General features: G+C 56.9%; 1 protein-coding gene across 1 annotated transcript in view; it reads left to right on the top strand.

Annotated features, from left to right (window-relative positions):
* The first annotated feature begins 16,124 nt into the window (after positions 1-16,124).
* Positions 16,125-25,955, top strand: part of LOC144770908 (sulfotransferase 6B1-like) — a 199,278-nt gene continuing 189,447 nt past the window's right edge. Inside the window, exon 1 of the mRNA XM_078655705.1 lies at positions 16,125-16,626. Coding sequence (XP_078511831.1) covers positions 16,434-16,626 — 193 coding nt within the window. The 5' untranslated portion in view covers positions 16,125-16,433. The remainder of the gene's footprint in view (positions 16,627-25,955) is intronic.

The following is a 25,955-nucleotide window of genomic DNA, read 5'->3' as shown; positions in this document are numbered from 1 at the left end:
CCACATGAAGCGGAACCTGCGGCAGGTGAAGCTGAACCTGAGGCCAAGCTCAGCTCAGCCTGAGGCCACTTGAAGCTCAACCTGAGGCCACTTGTAGCTCAACCTTAGGCCACTTGAAGCTCAGCCTGAGCTCACGTGAAGCTCAGCCTGAATCCACATGAAGCTCAACCTGAGGCCACTTGAAGCTGAGCCTAAGGCCACATGAAGCTCAACCTGAGGCCATGCGAAGCTCAGCCTGAGGCCACATGAAGCTCAGCCTGAGGCCACTTGAAGCTCAGCCTGGGGCCACTTGAAGCTCAACCTGAGGCCACGTGAAGCTCAGCCTGAGGCCATGTGAAGCTCAACCTGAGGCCACTTGAAGCTCAACCTGAGGCCACTTAAAGCTCAACCTGAGGCCACTTGAAGTTCAGCCTGAGGCCACTTGAAGCTCAGCCTGAAGCCACGTGAAGCTCAGCCTGAGGCCACTTGAAGCTCAGCCTGGGGCCACTTGAAGCTCAACCTGAGGCCACGTGAAGCCCAGCCTGAGGCCATGTGAAGCTCAACCTGAGGTCACTTGAAGCTCAACCTGAGGCCACTTGAAGCTCAACCTGAGGCCACTTGAAGCTCAGCCTGAGGCCAAGTGAAGCTCAGCCTGAGGCCACGTGAAGCTGAACCTGAGGCCACATGAAGCGGAACCTGCGGCAGGTGAAGCTGAACCTGAGGCCAAGCGAAGCTCAGCCTGAGGCCACTTGAAGCTCAGCCTGAGCTCACGTGAAGCTCAGCCTGAATCCACATGAAGCTCAACCTGAGGCCACTTGAAGCTGAGCCTAAGGCCACATGAAGCTCAACCTGAGGCCATGTGAAGCTCAGCCTGAGGCCACATGAAGCTCAGCCTGAGGCCACTTGAAGCTCAGCCTGGGGCTACTTGAAGCTCAACCTGAGGCCACGTGAAGCTCAGCCTGAGGCCATGTGAAGCTCAACCTGAGGCCACTTGAAGCTCAACCTGAGGCCACTTAAAGCTCAACCTGAGGCCACTTGAAGCTCAGCCTGAGCTCACGTGAAGTTCAGCCTGAGGCCACTTGAAGCTCAGCCTGAAACCACGTGAAGCTCAGCCTGAGGCCACTTGAAGCTCAGCCTGGGGCCACTTGAAGCTCAACCTGAGGCCACGTGAAGCTCAGCCTGAGGCCATGTGAAGCTCAACCTGAGGTCACTTGAAGCTCAACCTGAGGCCACTTGAAGCTCAACCTGAGGCCACGTGAAGCTCAGCCTGAGGCCAAGTGAAGCTCAGCCTGAGCCCACGTGAAGCTCAGCCTGAGGCCATGTGAAGCTGAACCTGAGCCCACATGAAGCTGAACCTGAGACCAATTGAAGCTCAGCCTGGGGCCACATGAAGCTCAGCCTGAGGCCACGTGAAGCTCAACCTGAGGCCAAGAGAAGCTCAGCCTGAGGACATGTGAAGCTAAACCTGAAGCCACGTGAAGCTCAGCCTGAGGCCACTTGAAGCTCAGCCTGAGCCCACGTGAAGCTCAACTAGAGGCTACATGAAGCTCATCCTGATGCCACTTGAAGCTTAGCCTGATGCCACATGAAGCTCAGCCTGAGGCCACGTGAAGCTTAGCCTGAGGCCATGTGAAGCACAACTTGAGGCCACGTGAAGCTCAACCTGAGGCCACATGAAGCTCAGCCTGAGGCCACGTGAAGCAGAACCTGAGGCCAAGTCAAGCTGAACCTGAGGCCAAGTGAAGTACAACCAGAGGCTACGTGAAGTTCAGCCTGGGGCCACTTGAAGCTCAACCTGAGGCCACGTGAAGCTCAGCCTGAGGCCATGTGAAGCTCAACCTGAGGTCACTTGAAGCTCAACCTGAGGCCACTTGAAGCTCAACCTGAGGCCACTTGAAGCTCAGCCTGAGGCCAAGTGAAGCTCAGCCTGAGCCCACGTGAAGCTCAGCCTGAGGCCACGTGAAGCTCAGCCTGAGGCCACGTGAAGCTAAACCTGAGCCCACATGAAGCTGAACCTGAGACCAATTGAAGCTCAGCCTGAGGCCACATGAAGCTCAGCCTGAGGCCACGTGAAGCTCAACCTGAGGCCAAGAGAAGCTCAGCCTGAGGACATGTGAAGCTAAACCTGAAGCCACGTGAAGCTCAGCCTGAGGCCACTTGAAGCTCAGCCTGAGCCCACGTGAAGCTCAACTAGAGGCTACATGAAGCTCATCCTGAGGCCACTTGAAGCTTAGCCTGATGCCACATGAAGCTCAGCCTGAGGCCACGTGAAGCTTAGCCTGAGGCCATGTGAAGCACAACTTGAGGCCACGTGAAGCTCAACCTGAGGCCACATGAAGCTCAGCCTGAGGCCACGTGAAGCAGAACCTGAGGCCAAGTGAAGTACAACCAGAGGCTACGTGAAGTTCAGCCTGAGGCCATGTGAAGCTCAGCCTGAGGCCATGTGAAGCTCAACCTGAGGCTACGTGTAGTTCAGCCTGAGGCCACGTGAAGCTCAGCCTGAGGCCACGTGAAGCTCAGCCTGAGGCTACGTGAAGTTCAGCCTGAGGCCACGTGAAGCTCAGCCTGAGGCCACGTGAAGCTCGGCCTGAGGCCACGTGAAGCTCAGCTTAAAGCCACTTGAAGCTCAGCTTGAAGCCACGTGAAGCTCAGCCTGAGGCCACGTGAAGCTCAGCCTGAGGCCACGTGAAGCTCAGCCTGAGGCCATGTGAAGCTCAGCCTGAGGCCACGTGAAGCTCAGCCTGAGGACACGTGACGCCTCACACTCCCCTGACGCCTCACACTCCCCTGATGCCTCACACTCCCCTGACGCCTCACACTCCCCTGATGCCTCACCCTCCCCTGATGCCTCATACTCCCCTGATGCCTCAGCCTGACACTCCCCTGACACCTCACACTCCCCTGATGCCTCACACTCCCCCGACGCCTCAGCCTCACACTCCCTTGGTGCCTCAGCTTCACACTCCCCTGACGCCGCACACTCCCCTGATGCCTCACACTCCCCTGATGCCTCACACTCCCCTGATGCCTCACACTCCCCTGACGCCTCACACTACCCTGATGCCTCACCCTCCCCTGATGCCTCACACTTCCCTGACACCTCACACTCCCCTGATGCCTCACACTCCCCTGATGCCTCACACTCCCCTGACGCCTCAGCTTACACTCCCCTGATGCCTCACACTCCCTGACGCCTCACACTCCCCTGACACCTCACACTCCCCTGACGCCTCACACTCCCCTGATGCCTCACCCTCCCCTGACGCCTCACACTCCCCTGATGCCTCAGCCTCACACTCCCCTGACGCCTCAGCCTCCCCTGACACCTTACACTCCCCTGACGCCTCATACTCCCCTGACGCCTAAGCCTGACACTCCCCTGACACCTCACACTCCCCTGATGCCTCACACTCCCCGACGCCTCAGCCTCACAGTCCCCTGTCGCCCCAGCTTCACACTCCCCTGACACCGCACACTCCCCTGACGCCTCAGCCTCACACTCCCCTGACGCTTACACTCCCCTGACACCTCACACTCCCCTGACGCCTCAGCCTCACACTCCCCTGAAGCCTCACACTCCCCTGACGCCTCACACTCCCCTGACACCTCAGCTTACACTCCCCTGACACCTCACACTCCCCTGACGCCTCAGCCTCACACTCCCCCGACGCCTCACACTCCCCTGATGCCTCACACTCCCCTGACACTTCACAGTACCCTGACGCCTCACACTCCCCTGACGCCTCACACTCCCCTGATGCCTCACACTCGCCTGACGCCTCATACTCCCCTGATGCCTCACCCTCCCCTGACGCCTCATACTCCCCTGACGCCTCAGCCTGACACTCCCTTGACACCTCACACTCCCCTGATGCCTCACACTCCCCCGACGCCTCAGCCTCACACTCCCCTGGTGCCTCAGCTTCACACTCCCCTGACGCCGCACACTCCCCTGATGCCTCACACTCCCCTGATGCCTCACACTCCCCTGCTGCCTCACACTCCCCTGACGCCTCACACTACCCTGACGCCTCACCCTCCCCTGATGCCTCACACTTCCCTGACACCTCACACTCCCCTGATGCCTCACACTCCTCTGATGCCTCACACTCCCCTGACGCCTCAGCTTACACTCCCCTGATGCCTCACACTCCCTGACGCCTCACACTCCCCTGACACCTCACACTCCCCTGACGCCTCACACTCCCCTGATGCCTCACCCTCCCCTGACACCTCACACTCCCCTGACGCCTCAGCCTCACACTCCCCTGATGCCTCAGCCTCCGCTGGCACCTTACACTCCCCTGACGCCTCATACTCCCCTGACGCCTAAGCCTGACACTCCCCTGACACCTCACACTCCCCTGATGCCTCACACTCCCCTGACGCCTCAGCCTCACACTCCCCTGTCGCCTCAGCTTCACACTCCCCTGACACCGCACACTCCCCTAATGCCTCAGCCTAACACTCCCCTGACGCTTACACTCCCCTGACACCTCACACTCCCCTGACGCCTCAGCCTCACACTCCCCTGACGCCTCACACTCCCCTGATGCCTTACCCTCCCCTGACACCTCACACTCCCCTGATGCCTCACACTCCCCTGATGCCTCAGCCTCAGACTCCCCTGACACCTCACACTCCCCTGACGCCTCAGCCTCAGACTCCCGATGCCTCACACTCCCCTGACGCCTCAGCTTCACACTCCCCTGACGCCGCACACACCCCTGATGCCTCAGCTTCACACTCCCCTGACGTCTCAGCCTCCCCTGACACCTTACACTCCCCTGATGCCTCATACTCCCCTGACACCTAAGCCTGACACTCCCCTGACACCTCACACTCCCCTGATGCCTCACACTCCCCCGACACCTCAGCCTCACTCTCCCCTGTCACCTCAGCTTCACACTCCCCTGACACCGCACACTCCCCTGACGCCTCAGCCTCACACTCCCCTGATGCTTACACTCCCCTGACACCTCACACTCCCCTGATGCCTCAGCCTCACACTCCCCTGAAGCCTCACACTCCCCTGACACCTCACTCTCCCCTGACACCTCAGCCTCACACTCCCCCGGCGCCTCAGACTCCCCTGATGCCTCACACTCCCCTGATGCCTCACACTCCCCTGACACCTCACACTACCCTGACGCCTCACACTCCCCTGATGCCTCACACTCCCCTGATGCCTCACACTCCCCTGATGCCTCACACTCCCCTGATGCCTCACACTCCCCTGACGCCTCACCCTCCCCTGATGCCTCACACTCCCCTGACGTCTCACACTCCCCTGATGCTCCACACTCCCCTGACGCCTCACACTCCCCTGACGCCTCACACTCCCCTGACGCCTAAGCCTGACACTCCCCTGACACCTCACACTCCCCTGATGCCTCACACTCCCCCGACGCCTCAGCCTCACACTCCCCTGGTGCCTCAGCTTCACACTCCCCTGACGCCGCACACTCCCCTGATGCCTCACACTCCCCTGATGCCTCACACTGCCATGATGCCTCACACTCCCCTGATGCCTCACACTACCCTGACGCCTCACCATCCCCTGACGCTTCACACTTCCCTGACACCTCACACTCCCCTGATGCCTCACACTCCCCTGATGCCTCACACTCCCCTGATGCCTCAGCCTCAGACTCCCCTGACACCTCACACTCCCCTGACGCCTCAGCCTCAGACTCCCGATGCCTCACACTCCCCTGACGCCTCAGCTTCACACTCCCCTGACGCCGCACACACCCCTGATGCCTCAGCTTCACACTCCCCTGACGTCTCAGCCTCCCCTGACACCTTACACTCCCCTGATGCCTCATACTCCCCTGACACCTAAGCCTGACACTCCCCTGACACCTCACACTCCCCTGATGCCTCACACTCCCCCGACACCTCAGCCTCACTCTCCCCTGTCACCTCAGCTTCACACTCCCCTGACACCGCACACTCCCCTGACGCCTCAGCCTCACACTCCCCTGATGCTTACACTCCCCTGACACCTCACACTCCCCTGATGCCTCAGCCTCACACTCCCCTGAAGCCTCACACTCCCCTGACACCTCACTCTCCCCTGACACCTCAGCCTCACACTCCCCCGGCGCCTCAGACTCCCCTGATGCCTCACACTCCCCTGATGCCTCACACTCCCCTGACACCTCACACTACCCTGACGCCTCACACTCCCCTGATGCCTCACACTCCCCTGATGCCTCACACTCCCCTGATGCCTCACACTCCCCTGATGCCTCACACTCCCCTGACGCCTCACCCTCCCCTGATGCCTCACACTCCCCTGACGTCTCACACTCCCCTGATGCTCCACACTCCCCTGACGCCTCACACTCCCCTGACGCCTCACACTCCCCTGACGCCTAAGCCTGACACTCCCCTGACACCTCACACTCCCCTGATGCCTCACACTCCCCCGACGCCTCAGCCTCACACTCCCCTGGTGCCTCAGCTTCACACTCCCCTGACGCCGCACACTCCCCTGATGCCTCACACTCCCCTGATGCCTCACACTCCCATGATGCCTCACACTCCCCTGATGCCTCACACTACCCTGACGCCTCACCATCCCCTGACGCTTCACACTTCCCTGACACCTCACACTCCCCTGATGCCTCACACTCCCCTGATGCCTCACACTCCCCTGACGCCTCAGCGTACACTACCCTGAGGCCTCACACTCCCTGACGCCTCAAACTCCCCTGACACCTCACACTCCCCTGACGCCTCACACTCCCCTGATGCCTCACCCTCCCCTGACGCCTCACACTCCCCTGACACCTCAGCCTCACACTCCCCTGACGCCTCAGCCTCCCCTGACACCTTACACTCCCCTGACGCCTCATACTCCCCTGACGCCTAAGCCTGACACTCCCCTGACACCTCACACTCCCCTGATGCCTCACACTCCCCCAACGCCTCAGCCTCACATTCCCCTGTCGCTTCAGCTTCACACTCCCCTGACACCGCACACTCCCCTGACGCCTCAGCCTCCCCTGACACCTTACACTCCCCTGACGCCTCAGCCTCAGCCTCCTCTGGCACCTTACACTCCCCTGACGCCTCATACTCCCCTGATGCCTAAGCCTGACACTCCCCTGACACCTCACACTCCCCTGATGCCTCACACTCCCCCGATGCCTCAGCCTCACACTCCCCTGTCGCCTCAGCTTCACACTCCCCTGACACCACACACTCCCCGGATGCCTCAGCCTCACACTCCCCTGATGCTTACACTCCCCTGACACCTCACACTCCCCTGACGCCTCAGCCTCACACTCCCCTGACGCCTCACACTCCCCTGATGCCTTACCCTCCCCTGATGCCTCACACTCCCCTGATGCCTCACACTCCCCTGATGCCTCAGCCTCAGACTCCCCTGACGCCTCACACTCCCCTGACACCTCAGCTTCACATTCACCTGATGCCGCACACTCCCCTGACGCCTCAGTCTCACATCTCCTGATGCTTACACTCCCCTGACACCTCACACTCCCCTGATGCCTAAGCCTCAGACTCCCCTGACGCCTCACACTCCCCTGACGCCTCAGCTTCACACTCCCCTGACGCCGCACACACCCCTGATGCCTCAGCTTCACACTCCCCTGACGTCTCAGCCTCCCCTGACACCTTACACTCCCCTGATGCCTCATACTCCCCTGACGCCTAAGCCTGACACTCCCCTGACACCTCACACTCCCCTGATGCCCCACACTCCCCCGACGCCTCAGCCTCACTCTCCCCTGTCACCTCAGCTTCACACTCCCCTGACACCGCACATTACCCTGACGCCTCAGCCTCACACTCCCCCGATGCTTACACTCCCCTGACACCTCACACTCCCCTGACGCCTCAGCCTCACACTCCCCTGAAGCCTCACACTCCCCTGACACCTCACACTCCCCTGACGCCTCAGCCTCACACTCCCCTGGCGCCTCAGACTCCCCTGATGCCTCACACTCCCCTGATGCCTCATACTCCCCTGACACCTCACACTACCCTGACGCCTCAGACTCCCTCGACGCCTCACACTCCCCTGATGCCTCACACTCCCCTGATGCCTCACACTCCCCTGACGCCTCACCCTCCCCTGATGCCTCACACTCCCCTGACGTCTCACACTCCCCTGATGCTCCACACTCCCCTGATGCCTCACACTCCCCTGACGCCTCACACTCCCCTGACGCCTAAGCCTGACACTCCCCTGACACCTCACACTCCCCTGATGCCTCACACTCCCCCGACGCCTCAGCCTCACACTCCCCTGGTGCCTCAGCTTCACACTCCCCTGACGCCGCACACTCCCCTGATGCCTCACACTACCCTGATGCCTCACACTCCCCTGATGCCTCACACTCCCCTGACGCCTCAGACTGCCCTGACACCTCACCCTCCCCTGATGCCTCACACTTCCCTGACACCTCACACTCCCCTGATGCCTCACACTCCCCTGATGCCTCACACTCCCCTGACGCCTCAGCTTACACTCCCCTGATGCCTCACACTCCCTGACGCCTCAAACTCCCCTGACACCTCACACTCCCCTGACGCCTCACACTCCCCTGATGCCTCACACTCCCCTGATGCCTCACCCTCCCCTGACGCCTCACACTCCCCTGACGCCTCAGCCTCACACTCCCCTGACGCCTCATACTCCCCTGACGCCTAAGCCTGACACTCCCGACACCTCACACTCCCCTGATGCCTGACACTCCCCCGACGCCTCAGCCTCACACTCCCCTGTCGCTTCAGCTTCTCACTCCCCTGACACCGCACACTCCCCTGATGCCTCAGCCTCCCCTGACACCTTACACTCCCCTGACGCCTCATACTCCCCTGACCCCTAAGCCTGACACTCCCCTGACACACACACTCCCCTGATGCCTCACACTCCCCTGACGCCTCAGCCTCACACTCCCCTGTCGCCTCAGCTTCACACTCCCCTGACACCGCACACTCCCCTGACGCCTCAGCCTCACACTCCATTGACGCTTACACTCCCCTGACACCTCACACTCCCCTGACGCCTCAGCCTCACACTCCCCTGAAACCTCACACTCCCCTGATGCCTCACACTCCCCTGACACCTCAGCCTCACACTCCCCCGACGCCTCAGACTCCCCTGATGCCTCATACTCCCCTGATGCCTCACACTCCCCTGGCACCTCACACTACCCTGACGCCACACACTCCCCTGACGCCTCACACTCCCCTGACGCCTCACACTCCCCTGATGCCTCACACTCCCCTGACGCCTCAGCCTGACACTCCCCTGACACCTCACACTCCCCTGACGCCTCAGCCTCACACTCCCCTGGTGCCTCAGCTTCACACTCCCCTGACGCCGCACACTCCCCTGATGCCTCACACTCCCCTGACGCCTCACACTCCCCTAATGCCTCACACTCCCCTGACGCCTCACCCTCCCCTGATGCCTCATACTTCCCTGACACCTCACACTCCCCTGATGCCTCACACTCCTCTGATGCCTCACACTCCCCTGACGCCTCAGCTTACACTCCCCTGATGCCTCACACTCCCTGACACCTCACACTCCCCTGACACCTCACACTCCCCTGACGCCTCACCTCACCCTCCCCTGACGCCTCACACTCCCCTGACGCCTCAGCCTCACACTCCCCTGACACCTTACACTCCCCTGATGCCTCACACTCCCCTGACGCCTAAGCCTGACACTCCCCTGACACCTCACACTCCCCTGATGCCTCACACTCCCCCGACGCCTGAGCCTCACACTCCCGTGTCACCTCAGCTTCACACTCCCCTGACACCGCACACTCCCCTGACGCTTACACTCCCCTGACACCTCACACTCCCCTGATGCCTCAGCCTCACACTCCCCTGACGCCTCACACTCCCCTGATGCCTTACCCTCCCCTGATGCCTCACACTCCCCTGATGCCTCACACTCCCCTGATGCCTCAGCCTCAGACTCCCCTGACGCCTCACACTCCCCTGACGCCTCAGCTTCACACTCCCCTGATGCCGCACACTCCCCTGACGCCTCAGTCTCACATCTCCTGATGCTTACACTCCCCTGACACCTCACACTCCTCTGACACCTCAGCCTCAGACTCCCCTGACGCCTCACACTCCCCTGACGCCTCAGCTTCACACTCCCCTGACGCCGCACACTCCCCTGATGCCTCAACCTCACACTCCCCTGACGCCTCACACTCCCCTGACGCCTCACACTCCCCTGACGCCTCACCCTCCCCTGACGCCTCACACTCCCCTGATGTCTCACACTCCCCTGATGCCTCACACTCCCCTGACGCCTCAGCCTCAGACTCCCCTGACCCCTCACACTCCCCTGATGCCTCACACTCCCCCGATGCCACAGCCTCACACTCCCCTGGCGCCTCAGCTTCACACTCCCCTGACTCTGCACACTCCCCTGATGCCTCAGCCTCACACTCCCCTGACGCTTACACTCCCCTGACACCTCACACTCCCCTGACGCCTCAGCCTCACACTCCTCTGACGCCTCACATTCCCCTGACGTCTCACCCTCCCCTGCCGCCTCACACTCCCTGATGCCTCACACTCCCCTGACGCCTCAGCCTCAGACTCCCCTGACGCCTCACACTCCCCTGACGCCTAAGCTTCACACTCCCCTGACGCCGCACACTCCCCTGATGCCGCACACTCTCCTGACGCCTCAGTCTCACACTCTCCTGACGCTTACACTCTCCTGACGCCTCACACTCCCCTGACGCCTCAGCCTCAGACTCGCCTGACACCTCAGCTTCACACTCCCCTGATGCCGCACACTCCACTGACACCTCAGTCTCACACTCTCCTGACACTTACACTCCCCTAACACCTCACACTCCCCTGACGCCTCAGCCTCACACTCCCCTGACGCCTCACACTCCCCTGATGCCTCAAACTCCCCTGACACCTCACACTCCCCTGACGCCTCAGCTTCAGACTCCCCTGATGCCTCACACTCTCCTGACGCCTCAAACTCCCCTGACGCCTCACACCATCCTGACACCTCAGCTTCACACTCCCCTGACGCCGCACACTGCCCTTACGCCTCCGCCTCAGACTCCCCTGACACCTCACACTCCCCTGATGCCTCACACTCCACCGACGCCTCAGACTCCCCTGACGCCTCACACTCCTCTGACGCCTCAGCCTCCTCTGACACCTTACACTCCCCTGATGCCTCACACTCCCCTGACCCCTCACACTCCCCTGACGCCTCACACTCTCACACTCCCCTGATGCCTCACACTCCCCTGATGCCTCACCCTCCCCAGACACCTCATACTCCCCTGACGCCTCAGCCTGACACTCCCCTGACACCTTACACTCCCCTGATGCCTCACACTCCCCTGACCCCTCACACTCCCCTGACGCCTCACACTCTCACACTCCCCTGATGCCTCACACTCCCCTGATGCCTCACCCTCCCCAGACACCTCATACTCCCCTGACGCCTCAGCCTGACACTCCCCTGACACCTCACACTCCCCTGATGCCTCACACTCCCCCGACGCCTGAGCCTCACACTCCCCTGTCACCTCAGCTTCACACTCCCCTGACACTGCACACTCCCCTGACGCTTACACTCCCCTGACACCTCACACTCCCCTGATGCCTCAGCCTCACACTCCCCTGACGCCTCACACTCCCCTGATGCCTTACCCTCCCCTGATGCCTCACACTCCCCTGATGCCTCACACTCCCCTGATGCCTCAGCCTCAGACTCCCCTGACGCCTCACACTCCCCTGACGCCTCAGCTTCACACTCCCATGACGCCGCACACTCCCCTGACGCCTCAGTCTCACATCTCCTGATGCTTACACTCCCCTGACACCTCACACTCCTCTGACACCTCAGCCTCAGACTCCCCTGACGCCTCACACTCCCCTGACGCCTCAGCTTCACACTCCCCTGACGCCGCACACTCCCCTGATGCCTCAACCTCACACTCCCCTGACGCCTCACACTCCCCTGACGCCTCACACTCCCCTGACGCCTCACCCTCCCCTGACGCCTCACACTCCCCTGACGTCTCACACTCCCCTGATGCCTCACACTCCCCTGACGCCTCAGCCTCAGACTCCCCTGACCCCTCACACTCCCCTGATGCCTCACACTCCCCCGATGCCACAGCCTCACACTCCCCTGGCGCCTCAGCTTCACACTCCCCTGACTCTGCACACTCCCCTGACGCCTCAGCCTCACACTCCCCTGACGCTTACACTCCCCTGACACCTCACACTCCCCTGACGCCTCAGCCTCACACTCCTCTGACGCCTCACATTCCCCTGACGCCTCACCCTCCCCTGCCGCTTCACACTCCCCTGATGCCTCACACTCCCCTGACGCCTCAGCCTCAGACTCCCCTGACGCCTCACACTCCCCTGACGCCTAAGCTTCACACTCCCCTGACGCCGCACACTCCCCTGACGCCGCACACTCTCCTGACGCCTCAGTCTCACACTCTCCTGACGCTTACACTCTCCTGACGCCTCACACTCCCCTGACGCCTCAGCCTCAGACTCGCCTGACACCTCAGCTTCACACTCCCCTGATGCCGCACACTCCACTGACGCCTCAGTCTCACACTCTCCTGACACTTATGTAGTGTAGCTCCTATTTTCCCAATAGGCTCTGCGCATTGGAATAGTACCTACAGCAGTAAAGGCCTAGGCCAGACGTTAACTAGGTCTACTACTGTCGATGCTAGACTTAATTTTTGGGTTTGCCAGCTAAGCTCAGAGTTCGCTAGAAACTTTCTCGAATGTTCAAGGAAGGATTAACTTCCCTGATTAGACAAGAAGGGATTTAGTTTCTGACAACCATAGAACATGACAACTTTGCTCTCCCCTAATCAAGAGTCAATCTCGAGAGTCGTGTGAGCACAAGGCAATTATTTTACTCAGTCAGTACGTGCATTCTTAGTCTCATCAGAATGTAGAGAAAAGGAAGAGACGGGCGTGTTCAATAAAAGATGTTATTTATTGATCAGTCTCTTTTCTCGTACAAGAGAAATGGATCGATATTATTGCAATACTTATAGTTAAGTAAAGTGCATACATTAAAAGCAATAGTATAAAATAATACTGTAAAAACATTGATATGGTTTCTGAGCCATATGATGTTTAAAATGATTAAAATATATTTACATACACATATACATTTGACTAAACGTACTCAACTGGTGTTTCTAAATACGCCTACCCCGTGTACCTGACCTAAGTCTAATGCGTGGGCGGGAATAGAAAGTTACAGTTTAAGTTAAGTTTGTTTTTGCCAAGTGAATAACTAAAGAATTCTCTATGAGGGGTTATTCAGTTCTGTACCTGGAATTTAGGATGGATGAGGAATGGTATCTCTTTCTCTGCTCTCGATATTCCAGGCTGCCTGCGAGGGCTGCCCAGAAACGCCGGTGCTGGGTCTCTCGGCTTGAGATAGCAGCGCGTCTCTCAGCGCGTCAGGAAGGCGGGGCTGCTGCCAGCGGGGTCTGCTTCTGCTCTCGGCTTCGGCAAGTATGGCTGCTCCGTCTTGTCACCACGCGTGTGTTTGCATAGGGCAAGGTCGGCAATATTTATACTTTAAAGGTGCCGAGATTGACGTAAGGATGGACATAGGTACGTCAATAAAGATGTCATACGACTTGCTCGTTAGCACATTCTTTTGCAAAAGTTCTCTGTGAAATCAAAACAATGGCCGCACGGATTATCCAGGTTGTCATAGGTTTGATTTGTTATGAGAACGTCGTATGCCTTATCAGGGGCTGGAGGAATGTCGCTTGTCTAATTAGATCTCAAGCGTTATGACCTAATCAGATAACACGTTCCTGTGCCGTAGTGTGACTGCGTCAGATAACGGTATCTGCATCATGGGGGATTTCTTGCCTCATGGGCTGACTGTTAGTTAACTTGATAGTTAGTTTAACCAGAATAGGGTCAGGAATAGGGGGATCGATTCAGAACCTATAGAAATACACGACACTTACACTCCCCTGACACCTCACACTCCCCTGACGCCTCAGCCTCACACTCCCCTGACGCCTCACACTCCCCTGATGCCTCACACTCCCCTGACACCACACACTCCCCTGACGCCTCAGCTTCAGACTCCCCTGATGCCTCACACTCTCCTGACGCCTCAAACTCCCCTGACGCCTCACACCATCCTGACACCTCAGCTTCACACTCCCCTGACGCCGCACACTGCCCTGACGCCTCCGCCTCAGACTCCCCTGACACCTCACACTCCCCTGATGCCTCACACTCCACCGACGCCTCAGACTCCCCTGACGCCTCACACTCCTCTGACGCCTCAGCCTCCTCTGACACCTTACACTCCCCTGATGCCTCACACTCCCCTGACCCCTCACACTCCCCTGACGCCTCACACTCTCACACTCCCCTGATGCCTCACACTCCCCTGATGCCTCACCCTCCCCAGACACCTCATACTCCCCTGATGCCTCAGCCTGACACTCCCCTGACACCTCACACTCCCCTGACACCTCACTCTCCCCTGACGCCTCAGCCTCACACTCCCCCGGCGCCTCAGCCTGACACTCCCCTGACACCTCACACTCTCCTGACGCCTCACACTCCCCTGACGCCTTACACTCCACTGATGCCCCACACTCTCCTGACACCTCACACTCCCCTGGCGCCTCAGCCTCACACTCCCCTGATGCTTCACACTCCCCTGACGCCTCACACTCCCCTGACGCCTCACACTCCCCTGATGCCTCACACTCCCCTGACACCTCAACTTCCCTGATGCCTCACACTCCCCTGACGCCTCACCCTCCCCTGATGCCTCACACTCCCCTGACGCCTCAGCTTACACTCCCCTGATGCCTCACACTCCCTGACGCCTCAAACTCCCCTGACACCTCACAGTCCCCTGACGCCTCACACTCCCCTGATGCCTCACACTCCCCTGACGCCTCACTCTCCCCTGACGCCTCAGCCTCACACTCCCCCGGCGCCTCAGCCTGACACTCCCCTGACACCTCACACTCTCCTGACGCCTCACACTCCCCTGACGCCTTACACTCCACTGATGCCCCACACTCTCCTGACACCTCACACTTCCCTGGCGCCTTAGCCTCACACTCCCCTGATGCTTCACACTCCCCTGACGCCTCACACTCCTCTGACGCCTCACACTCCCCTGATGCCTCACACTCCCCTGACACCTCAACTTCCCTGATGCCTCACACTCCCCTGACGCCTCACCCTCCCCTGATGCCTCACACTCCCCTGACGCCTCAGCTTACACTCCCCTGATGCCTCACACTCCCTGACGCCTCAAACTCCCCTGACACCTCACACTCCCCTGACGCCTCACACTCCCCTGATGCCTCACACTCCCCTGACGCCTCACACTCCCCTGACACCTCACACTCCCCTGACGCCTCACACTCCCCTGACGCCTCACCCTCCTTTGACGCCTCACACTCCCCTGACACCTCACACTCCCCTATACCTCACACTCCCCTGACGCCCCACACTCCCCTGACGCCTCACACTCCCCTGACACCTCACACTCCCCTGACGCCTCACACTCCCTCCTTGGTGTGTCAGCTGCCTGTGTTGCCCCTGTCTTGTGTGTGAGTGACCCTGTCCCCTCCCTCCTTGGTGTGTCGGCTGCCTGTGTTGCACCTGTCTTGTGTGTGAGTGAACCCTGTCCCCTCCCTCCTTCTTGTATTCTGTGTGTCAGGGAGGACGGCGCTGCCGCTGACCGTGTTGTGCCTCTGTAGCGCTGTGAAGCTGGTATGACACTTTACACTACACAATATACAAAAATAGTCACACGTCCAATGCTTGTTTTAGTGCATGATGTGAGTGAACCCTCAATATGGGAGCAGAATGTACACTTGTTTTTAACCCTAACCATGTGTGTCCCAGAAGAATTAAACATCCTTTAAGCTAAAAAGCAAGGTTCGGCTGATGGCATGATAGCTGGCACAGCGCCAAGCAGCTCTGACTCAAGGCGCTCTCCACCCAGGCTCTTACAGCTTCTTTCCTCCCTCCCTCCCTGGGTTAACAGCGAAACCCTCCCCCTCACGCCCCCTGGGCTCCTCACACAAAAGATGTTGTAACCTGTGTGTGAAGGGCAGAAGGAGCTTAGTTTGTGGCAGGGGTCAGAGTTCGACAAAGCTCTCCTGGCCCAGCCTCACCCTCTCGGCACTCACAGGCACAGCGCTTCGAAGCCCTCCTCGGCACAGCGCCTAGCAGCCCTCCTCGGCACAGCGCCTCGAAGCCCTCCTCAGCACAGCGCCTAGACGCTCTCCTCAGCACAGCGCCTAGCAGCCATCCTCGTACAGCGCCTCGAAGCCCTCCTCAGCACAGCGCCTCTCAGCCCTCTCCCGCACAGCGCCTCGTAGCCCTCCCCTACTCTGCTAGCGCCTCGCACAGTCTGCACCGAGATGGCAAAGCATCTTAAAGAAATAAACGAAAAGCTCTCGGCCTCCTCGAAAGACAAGACCCTGGAGGAGCTGCTGTTCACCCACAAGGGGGTGCTGTACCCCAACTTCATGTGCAGCCCGGAGACCTTCCAGGCGCTGGAGGCTTTCCAGCTCAGGGCAGACGACCTGCTCATGACTGCTTACCCTAAATGCGGTGAGTAAATACCCTGTTCATAAACTTTTTTTTGTCTGCAACAAAAGCCTGGCGGTGCAGCCAACAACACTGTCAGGGCTGGGATCTTTGAGCGACTGCGTTAATGTTGCAGTGAAACTACACGTCCCAGAATGCAGCATTCTGTGGCTTCAAAAGGCAACACTGGTTATGAAGGTCCAAGTGGCATTTACTTTTCCCCCACCTCCCTCCATGGTCCATAGAACTTGTTATCTATTGTTATTTAATGTACTAGTAACTGATGTAATTGTGATACCACGGTTCTTCTCTATGCTATGTTGATGCTCCAGTAACTTATGTAACCCTTTAACCCTCTGTACGCCTTCCTCATGTTAAGCGCTTTGATACCCCCGGGTCTAGCCAGCGCTACTTAATACTTTTCAAATATACTCACCTCGGTGCCCGAGCAACGTTGGCGATGCCCGGTGGAGCTGTCCTATGCAGCTACAGAGGAGTTTTGCTCGTTTTGCTCTGGTTCACACCGCGGCCGTCACCTACCCAGCCGGACATCGGACATTGTTTTTCCTCGTCTCCCCGTTGTATTTCCTATCTGGCTTCCTTACCCCTGTTTCACCTGAGCAACGTTGGCGATGCCCGGTGGTGCTGTCCTATGCAGCTACAGAGGAGTTTTGCTCTGGTTCACACCGCGGCCGTCACCTACCCAGCCGGACATCGGACATTGTTTTTCCTCGTCTCCCCGTTGTATTTCCTATCTGGCTTCCTTACCCCTGTTTCACCTGAGCAACGTTGGCGATGCCCGGTGGTGCTGTCCTATGCAGCTACAGAGGAGTTTGGCTCTGGTTCACACCGCGGCCGTCACCTACCCAGCCGGACATCGGACATTGTTTTTCCTCGTCTCCCCGTTGTATTTCCTATCTGGCTTCCTTACCCCTGTTTCACCTGAGCAACGTTGGCCGATGCCCGGTGGAGCTGTCCTATGCAGCTATAGAGGAGTTTGGCTCTGGTTCACCCCTGTGCCGTCACCTTCGCAGCCGGACATCGGACATTGTTTTTCCTCGTCTCCCCGTTGTATTTCCCATCTGGTTTCCTTACCCCTGTTTCACCCGAGCAACGTTGGCGATGCCCGGTGGAGCTGTCCTATGCAGCTATAGAGGAGTTTGGCTCTGGTTTACCCCAGTGCCGTCACCTTTGCAGCCGGACATCAGACATTGTTTTTCCTCGTCTCCCCGTTGTATTTCCTATCTGGCTTCCTTACCCCTGTTTCACCTGAGCAACGTTGGCGATGCCCGGTGGTGCTGTCCTATGCAGCTACAGAGAAGTTTGGCTCTGGTTAACCCCTCGGCCGTCACCTACCCAGTCGGACATTGTTTTTCCTCGTCTTCCCGTTGTATTTCCTATCTGGCTTCCTTACCCCTGTTTCACCTGAGCAACGTTGGCCGATGCCCAGTGGAGCTGTCCTATGCAGCTATAGAGGAGTTTGGCTCTGGTTCACCCCTGTGCCGTCACCTTCGCAGCCGGACATCGGACATTGTTTTTCCTCGTCTCCCCGTTGTATTTCCCATCTGGCTTCCTTACCCCTGTTTCACCCGAGCAACGTTGGCGATGCCCGGTGGAGCTGTCCTATGCAGCTATAGAGGAGTTTGGCTCTGGTTTACCTCTGTGCCGTCACCTTCGCAGCCGGACATCAGACATTGTTTTTCCTCGTCTCCCCGTTGTATTTCCTATCTGGCTTTCTTACCCCTGTTTCACCTGAGCAACGTTGGCCGATGCTCGGTGGAGCTGTCCTATGCAGCTACAGAGGAGTTTGGCTCTGGGTAACCCCTCGGCCGTCACCTACCCAGCCGGACATCGGACATTGTTTTTCCTCGTCTCCCCGTTGTATTTCCTACCTGGCTTCCTTACCCCTGTTTCACCTGAGCAATGTTGGCGGATGCCCGGTGGAGCTGTCCTATGCAGCTACAGAGGAGTTTGGCTCTGGTTCACCCCTGTGCCGTCACCTTCGCAGTCGGACATCGGACATTGTTTTTCCTCGTCTCCCCGTTGTATTTCCTATCTGGCTTCCTTACCCCTGTTTCACCTGAGCAACGTTGGCCGATGCCCGGTGGAGCTGTCCTATGCAGTTACAGAGGAGTTTGGCTGTGGTTCACCCCTCGGCCGTCACCTACCCAGCCGGACATCGGACATTGTTTTTCCTCGTCTCCCCGTTGTATTTCCTACCTGGCTTCCTTACCACTGTTTCACCTGAGCAACGTTGGCCGATGCTCGGTGGAGCTGTCCTATGCAGCTACAGAGGAGTCTGTCTCTGGTTCACCCCTCGGCCGTCACCTACCCAGCCGGACATTGGACATTCTTTTCCTCGTCTCCCCGTTGTATTTCCTATCTGGCTTCCTTACCCCTGTTTCACCCGAGCAACGTTGGTCGATGCCCGGTGAAGCTGTCCTATGCAGCTACAGAGGAGTTTGGCTCTGGTTCCCCCTCGGCCGTCACCTACCCAGCCGAACATCGGACATTGTTTTCTTCGACTCCCCGTTTTGTTTTCTACCTGCATCCCTTACACCTGTTTAACATTCCCCCTCTACCTGTCACTCCCCACAAGACGTTTGTCTTGGCTATGCTGCGTGCTATTAACTCACATTTCTGTGTAATCTCATCTTTTTCTCCTATTTCTATACTTGGCTCCTGTAACTGATCTAATTTTGTTACCTGTAACTCGCTGATCCTCATGTAAAGCGCTCTGATACCTCCGGGTCTAGCCAGCGCTATATAAAACGTTTCAAATAAATAAAATAAATAAAATCCATGCGATACCTGTCTAAAAAGCCATATATATCAGATTGAGTGGTTCAGTCTGGCCGTGACCCTGCTCCTCATACAGTCAGACTTGTTTCAACTCTGCTAACTTGTACTTTTGAACCGTGAGATCCCGGCGCTGCCGCCCTGTCAAGGCTCCCTCACGCCGCTTTGCTTACTAGGCTTCCTGCGCTTTGCGCTCTATCAGGCGCGCTGTTTAGATTTTAACCCACCTGTTTTTATTTGTGTTGAATTCAGTTTGTTTCCCTTGCTTTTAATTGGGCTACAATCTCCCCCTCACTTGCACCATAATTGTTTGAGCACCGCTGTTTAGCGGGTCCGGTTGTTGGGGCGGTGAACTACAGACGCCATCTTAGGTGTGGTAGTGACACATTGCGGGCGCCATTATCGAGCGGTCTAGCGCTCCGGCAGCCCCGCGGGACGCTTATTTAAGGCAACCACTTCTGAGGGCAGCCTGGACAAGGTACCCTCAAGCCGCTTTGCTGACTAGGCTTCCTGCGCTTTGCGCTCTATCAGGGGCGCTGTTTATATTTTAACCCACCTGTTTTTTATTTGTGTTGAATTCAGTTTGTTTCCCTTGCTTTTAATTGGGCTACAATCTCCCCCTCACTTGCACCATAATTGTTTGAGCACCGCTGTTTAGCGGGTCCGGTTCTTGGGGCGGTGAACTACAGGCGCCATCTTAGGTGTGGTAGTGACACATTGCGGGAGCCATTATCGAGCGGTCTAGCTCTCCGGCAGCCACGCGGGACGCCTATTTAAAGCTCCCCTCAACGCTCAGCGGTTTCGCGCAGCAGGCGCGCCTTCCCTGCGCCTGAGTCGTGCCAGAGTCCTGCCCATCTGCGCCCGTCAGCGCTTAGAAGGTGCGGGTCGCGGCAGGATTCTGAGCTCCAGTCTCTCAGCATGACATCGCCTCCTATTATATATCAGAGGGATGAATTGCTGGCCATCAGAGGTGGGGTCATTAATTGTGGCCACAGCCCTGTTGGCCCGCTATGTGGTCCTCACCTGTGTGCTTGTGGAGGCTGGTCATTAGACACTCCTGTCCCTATTCGAGCGGTGGAGAAGCCACTCTCGCATAAGTGCACAACAGTATTGCGTGAGCTTAGCATCTGGAACCTAAATGTAAGGTCGCTGGTAAAACATCATCAGGAGATACACGATCTCATCAAGGATGAGTCTCCTGACTTATTTTTCTTGACAGAAACCTGGTTGTAGGATACGGATACATCCATCCTCAACCTGGCTTTCCCTCCGGAATATTCCATCTTCACGCTCAATCGTGCTACCAGGGGTGGAGGTATTGCGATGGCCATCAAGTCGTGTTATCCGTGTGAATGGAAAGTCTTAAAACTCCCAGGTTGTGAGAGCGCCCTCTTCAAAGTCTCAATTAGTCATCACTTCACCTTCTCTGGCATTTTGATTTATCGCCCTCCTGTCTGTGATTCCGCGTTTAGGGCAGCTCTCCCTGATCTAATTAGCACTTTGGCACTAGGATGTGCTAATTTTAGTATTCTCGGAGACCTCAATCTTCATTTTGACTGCCCGACCTCCCCTACTATCAGTAGTATTCTGGCCGACTTAGAGGCCTTGCAACTTACCCAGTTGGTCACATGTCCTACGCACATTGGAGGGCATATCCTTGATCCTTTTTTCACCAACCTAGCGGGGGCTAGGGCTTTAAGCCCTATTCAGATCGCTTGGACAGACCATATGTTGGTGAAAATGCTATGCCCTTCTCAAGAGCACCCCTTTAAACCTCAGGACAGAACAGTACTCAGGCGCCACTGGAACAAACTGAGATTGGAGGATCTCTACCATCTGCTGGAAGAGGCCCCGTTGGGTCCCATAATCAATGCGGAACACGGCTACAATCTCTTCTGTGAGTGGGTTACCCGTGCCCTCGATTCATTGATCCCCATGGTTTGGTCTAAGTGTCGCCCAAAAGAACCCAGCCCCTGGTATGATAGCTCTCTAGCGCTTCTTAAAAAAGCCTGTAGATAGGCTGAGAGGGAGTGGCGGAAATCGTTTGACCCTAGGAAAAAGGCATGCTACTTCGCCAAAATAAAAATCTACCATAGGGCGGTGTGTAGAACACGAGTAGCCTTTTATGCCCAAGAATTTCAAAATAGCTCCAATCCGTCAAAACTCATATTTAAGGTGCTAAAGGACCTGATGGCTAAAAGGGCAACGGCGGTGGAAATCTGTTCGTATTCCCACTGCGAGGACCTGGCTTCCTTCTTTTTCGAGAAGGTTCAAGCCATCTATCGAACCTTCCTGAGTGGTACTCACATCTCGGAGCCGGTTAGCTGTAGCCTGGGTGGATGTGAGTCTCTTACTACCCTGCCCTGTCTATCAATTGAGGCCTTTAATACATTGAGCCTTAAAATCAAATCAGGATCTCCTGCGGATCCGCTTAAACCGGCTCAGTTCAGGATCATGTCCCCTTTATGCCGTGCTCCGGTGCTTTCTTTGATTAATTTGTCATTATTTTCAGGTGTGGTTCCCACTAAGTGGAAACAGGCCGTAGTCACACCTATTCTGAAGAAGGCTACCCTTGACCCCCTCAATCCCGAGAATTACCGCCCTATTTCCCTTCTTCCTTGGGCCGCGAAAGTAGTCGAGGCCCATGTGAACGGTATTCTTTCAGACCATCTCATGAGGGCTAACATCCTCGATCCCACTCAGAACGGCTTCCGTTCTGGCCACAGTACGGAGACGGCCTTGCTCTCTATGGTTGAACACCTGCGTTCTGTGCTTGATTCGGGTCGGACGGCGGCACTATTGCTATTAGATCTCAGTGCCGCGTTCGACACGATCTCGCACAGGATTTTGCTCCAGCGCCTGGAGGAAGTAGGCATCACGGGCTCCGCCCTCCACTGGTTTTGTTCCTTCCTTGCCGATCGGTCTTTCAAGGTTGCGATCCCGCCCTGCCAGTCTAAATCATATCCGTTGGAACTGGGTGTCCCGCAGGGCTCCTCGTTAAGCCCCACTCTGTTCAACCTTTACGTGAGGCCGCTAGCTGCGGTCGTCAAGCAGTGGGGCATGACGATGGTCTCATACGCTGACGATACGCAGCTGGCAGTCACGCTGAGTGGGGACTCTGACATGGAGGCTCCCAGGTTCCGTGACGGACTTCGGGCAGTGGCCAACTGGATGAATACCAACTGTCTCCAGCTAAACGCCAAAAAGACCGAGGTCATGGTGATCGGCAAGCAGGCGGAGCTATGGGGTGACATGTGGTGGCCTCCTGAATTGGGTGTGACTCCTACCCCAGCGTCGGAGATAAAAAATCTAGGGGTATGGCTGGATCCGACCATTAGTTTCATCTGCCACACCAAGAAGGTGGCGGCTACTTGCTACGGCATTATCCGAGGTCTAAGACCTATCCTGAAATTTTTCGACGCGCCCACCAGGCAGCTAGTGGTTCAGGCGTCAGTGTTATCCCGGCTGGATTATGCTAGTTCGCTTTTGGTGGGGATCAATCAAGCGGAAGTCATCCTGCTGCAGCGAGTTCAAAATGCTGCAGCCAGAGTGGTGACTGGTCTGCCGAGGCAGTGCTCTGTATCAAACACGCTGCGCTCTCTTCACTGGCTTCCGGTGAACCAGAGGATAAAATTCAAAGTACTATGCCTTGCCTTTAAAATCCTCAAGGGTTCTTCTCCTTAAATACTTGAGACTCTGCTGGTGCCATATGTACCCTCGCGAACCCTCAGATCCTTGGGCCAAAATCTGGCAGTTGTTCCGTGCTTTAGGCTGAGCAGAGCCGGTGGCCGCTCTTTTCGGGTGCTGGCGGCGAATATGTGGAATTCTCTCCCCCCCTATATTCGGGCCCTTGATGATCTCTTGCTGTTCAGGCACGCCATCATGACTTTTCTATTCGCTTAGCCTGTATTATTTTACTCTGTTGTTGTTTCATTTTTCTGGCCTATTGACTGAGTTGTGTTTTGTGTACCTTGCAAAGCGCCGGGACGCCCCTTTTCTGGGGCAGCTGAGCGCGGTATAAGTGCAGATAACATAACATAATATAACATCTGCTGCTTCAGTCCAGCTTTTTCTTTGAATACCGGGACTTGCAGTTTTGTTAATTACATTATAAAACAGGACTTCAAGTCCCATAATTCAACGGAGAAAAGCTGGACTGGAGCAACACATCACGCATGGACCTGGAACTTTGGCAGCTCAGCCCCTGATGCCAAAGATCACACGGTGCGCGTCGTTCACATCTGTCAGCTCACCTTACCCTGTCTGCACTGGAAAAATTATACTAGTGCTGCCTTTCTCAGAAGTCTTTCTATGAACTTTCTTTTCCTTCAGTTCACAGTCTTTAGCTCACAGTAGGCACCTTTACTACTATATTTATTTATTGGTAGCAGCTGCTTAGCCCGCGGCCCAGTAAATCATGACTTATTCTTGCTATTTACCCGGCAGCGGGCTAAATAGTGCAGATTAGTTATTATTTGCCCTGTCGCCTTGCAAATACAGAGAAACTTCACTATTTACCTCGATAAATAGTAGAGGTTCGGCAGTGTTCGGCCGCAGCCATGTAAACAGCAATGAAACTTCCCGGCCGCTGACTGTAGTATAGCAGTGAAACTTCCCTGGCCGCTGCCTGTAGTATAGCAATGAAACTTCCCTGGCCGCTGGCTGTAGCATTGCAATGAAACTTCCCTGGCCGCTGGCTGTAGTATAGCAATGAAACTTCCCTGGCCGGTGGCTGTAGCATAGCAATGAAACTTCCATGCCCGCTGACTGTAGTATAGCAATGAAACTTCCCTGGCCGCCGACTGTAGCATAGCAATGAAACTTCCCTGGCCGCCGGCTGTAGTATAACAATGAAACTTCCCTGCCCACCGACTGTAGCATAGCAATGAAACTTCCCTGGCCGCCGGCTGTAGTATAGCAATGAAACTTCCCTGGCCGCTAGCTGTAGTATAGCAATGAAACTTCCCAGGCCGCTGGCTGTAGCATAGTGATGAAACTTCCCTGGCCGCTGGCTGTAGTATAGCAATAAAACTTCCTTGGCCGCCGGCTGTAGTATAGCAATGAAACTTCCTTGGACGCTGGCTGTAGCATAGCAATGAAACTTCCCTGGCCGCTGGCTGTAGCATAGCAATAAAACTTCCCTGTCCGCTGGCTGTAGTATAGCAATGAAACTTCCCTGGCCGCTGGCTGTAGTGTGGCTCTGAAACTTCCCTATTCGCTGGCTGTAGCATAGCAATGAAACTTCCCTGGCCGCTGGCTGTAGCATAGCAATGAAACTTCCCTGGCCGCTGGCTGTAGTATAGCAATGAAACTTCCCTGGCCGCTGGCTGTAGCATTGCAATGAAACTTCCCTGTCCGCTGGCTGTAGTATAGCAATGAAACTTCCCTGGCCGCTGGCTGTAGCATAGTAATGAAACTTCCCTGGTCGCTGGCTGTAGCATAGCAATGAAACTTCCCTGGTCGCCGGCTGTAGCATAGCAATGAAACTTCCCTGGCCGCTGGCTGTAGCATAGCAATAAAACTTCCCTGCCCACCGACTGTAGCATAGCAATGAAACTTCCCTGGCCGCCGGCTGTAGTATAGCATTGAAACTTCCCTGGCCGCTGGCTGTAGTATAGCAATGAAACTTCCCTGGCCGCTGGCTGTAGTATAGCAATGAAACTTCCCTGCCCGCCGACTGTAGTATAGCAATGAAACTTACCTAGCACACCGGGACCTGCCGGCCTGCCGGCCGAATACTATAAGGCTTACAGAGACACCCTAGCTCCCTTACTCTTGTGCACATATAACGCGGCAATAGATGAGAGCTCGCTCCCCGCTTCCATGCAAGAGGCATTCCTGGTCTCCCTGCCCAAGCCTGATAGGGATCCAGTGAACCTGGGCTCGTACAGGCCGCTGGCAATGCTTAATGTGGACTACAAGATCTTGGCAAAGCTGCTGGCCGAACGGCTGGCGCCAGTGGTCCCGCATCTGGTGCACGCTGACCAGAACGGATTTGTACCGGCGCGGTCCACGTCCCTGAACCTCAGACGGTTCTTCAGAGTAGCAGCTGAGGCGGCGGGGAGGTGGCCGAGGGCAGGTTGCCTAATGATTGACCGAGAGAAGGCATTTAATAGCTTGGAGTGGGGATACTTAGCTGAGGTACTGGTGCGCTTCGGGTTCGGTGTGGACTTCCTGCAGTTGGTTGACCTCCTCTACAAAAGACCGGTGGTGCGCTTGAAATTGGGCCCATACATCTCGGAGGGGTGGTGGTGGGCAGGGGCACCAGGCAAGGCTGCCCCCTGTCACCCCTACTGTTCGCGCTGGCCATAGAGCCTCTGGCGGCGGCACTGCGGCAGACCCTTAATGCGGGCATTCCCCTAGGAGATGCCGTGCACCAGGTCTCGTTATATGCTGATGACCTGCTGGTGTTCATTAAAGACGTGCACAATATACAGGTGCAACTGGCCCAACTCCTGGACAGGTTTGCTGAAGTCTCTGGACTTCGGGTAAATGTAGCTAAGTCCTGTTTGTATGCTTTCAACAGTGAGGTGGAAGACCCCGAGTTCCGCCTC

This window comes from Lissotriton helveticus, chromosome 7 (genome assembly GCF_964261635.1).
Source record: "Lissotriton helveticus chromosome 7, aLisHel1.1, whole genome shotgun sequence".
Classification (NCBI taxonomy): domain Eukaryota; kingdom Metazoa; phylum Chordata; class Amphibia; order Caudata; family Salamandridae; genus Lissotriton; species Lissotriton helveticus.
Note: the sequence above shows the minus strand (reverse complement) of the source record. Positions and strands in the feature narration are given on the sequence as shown.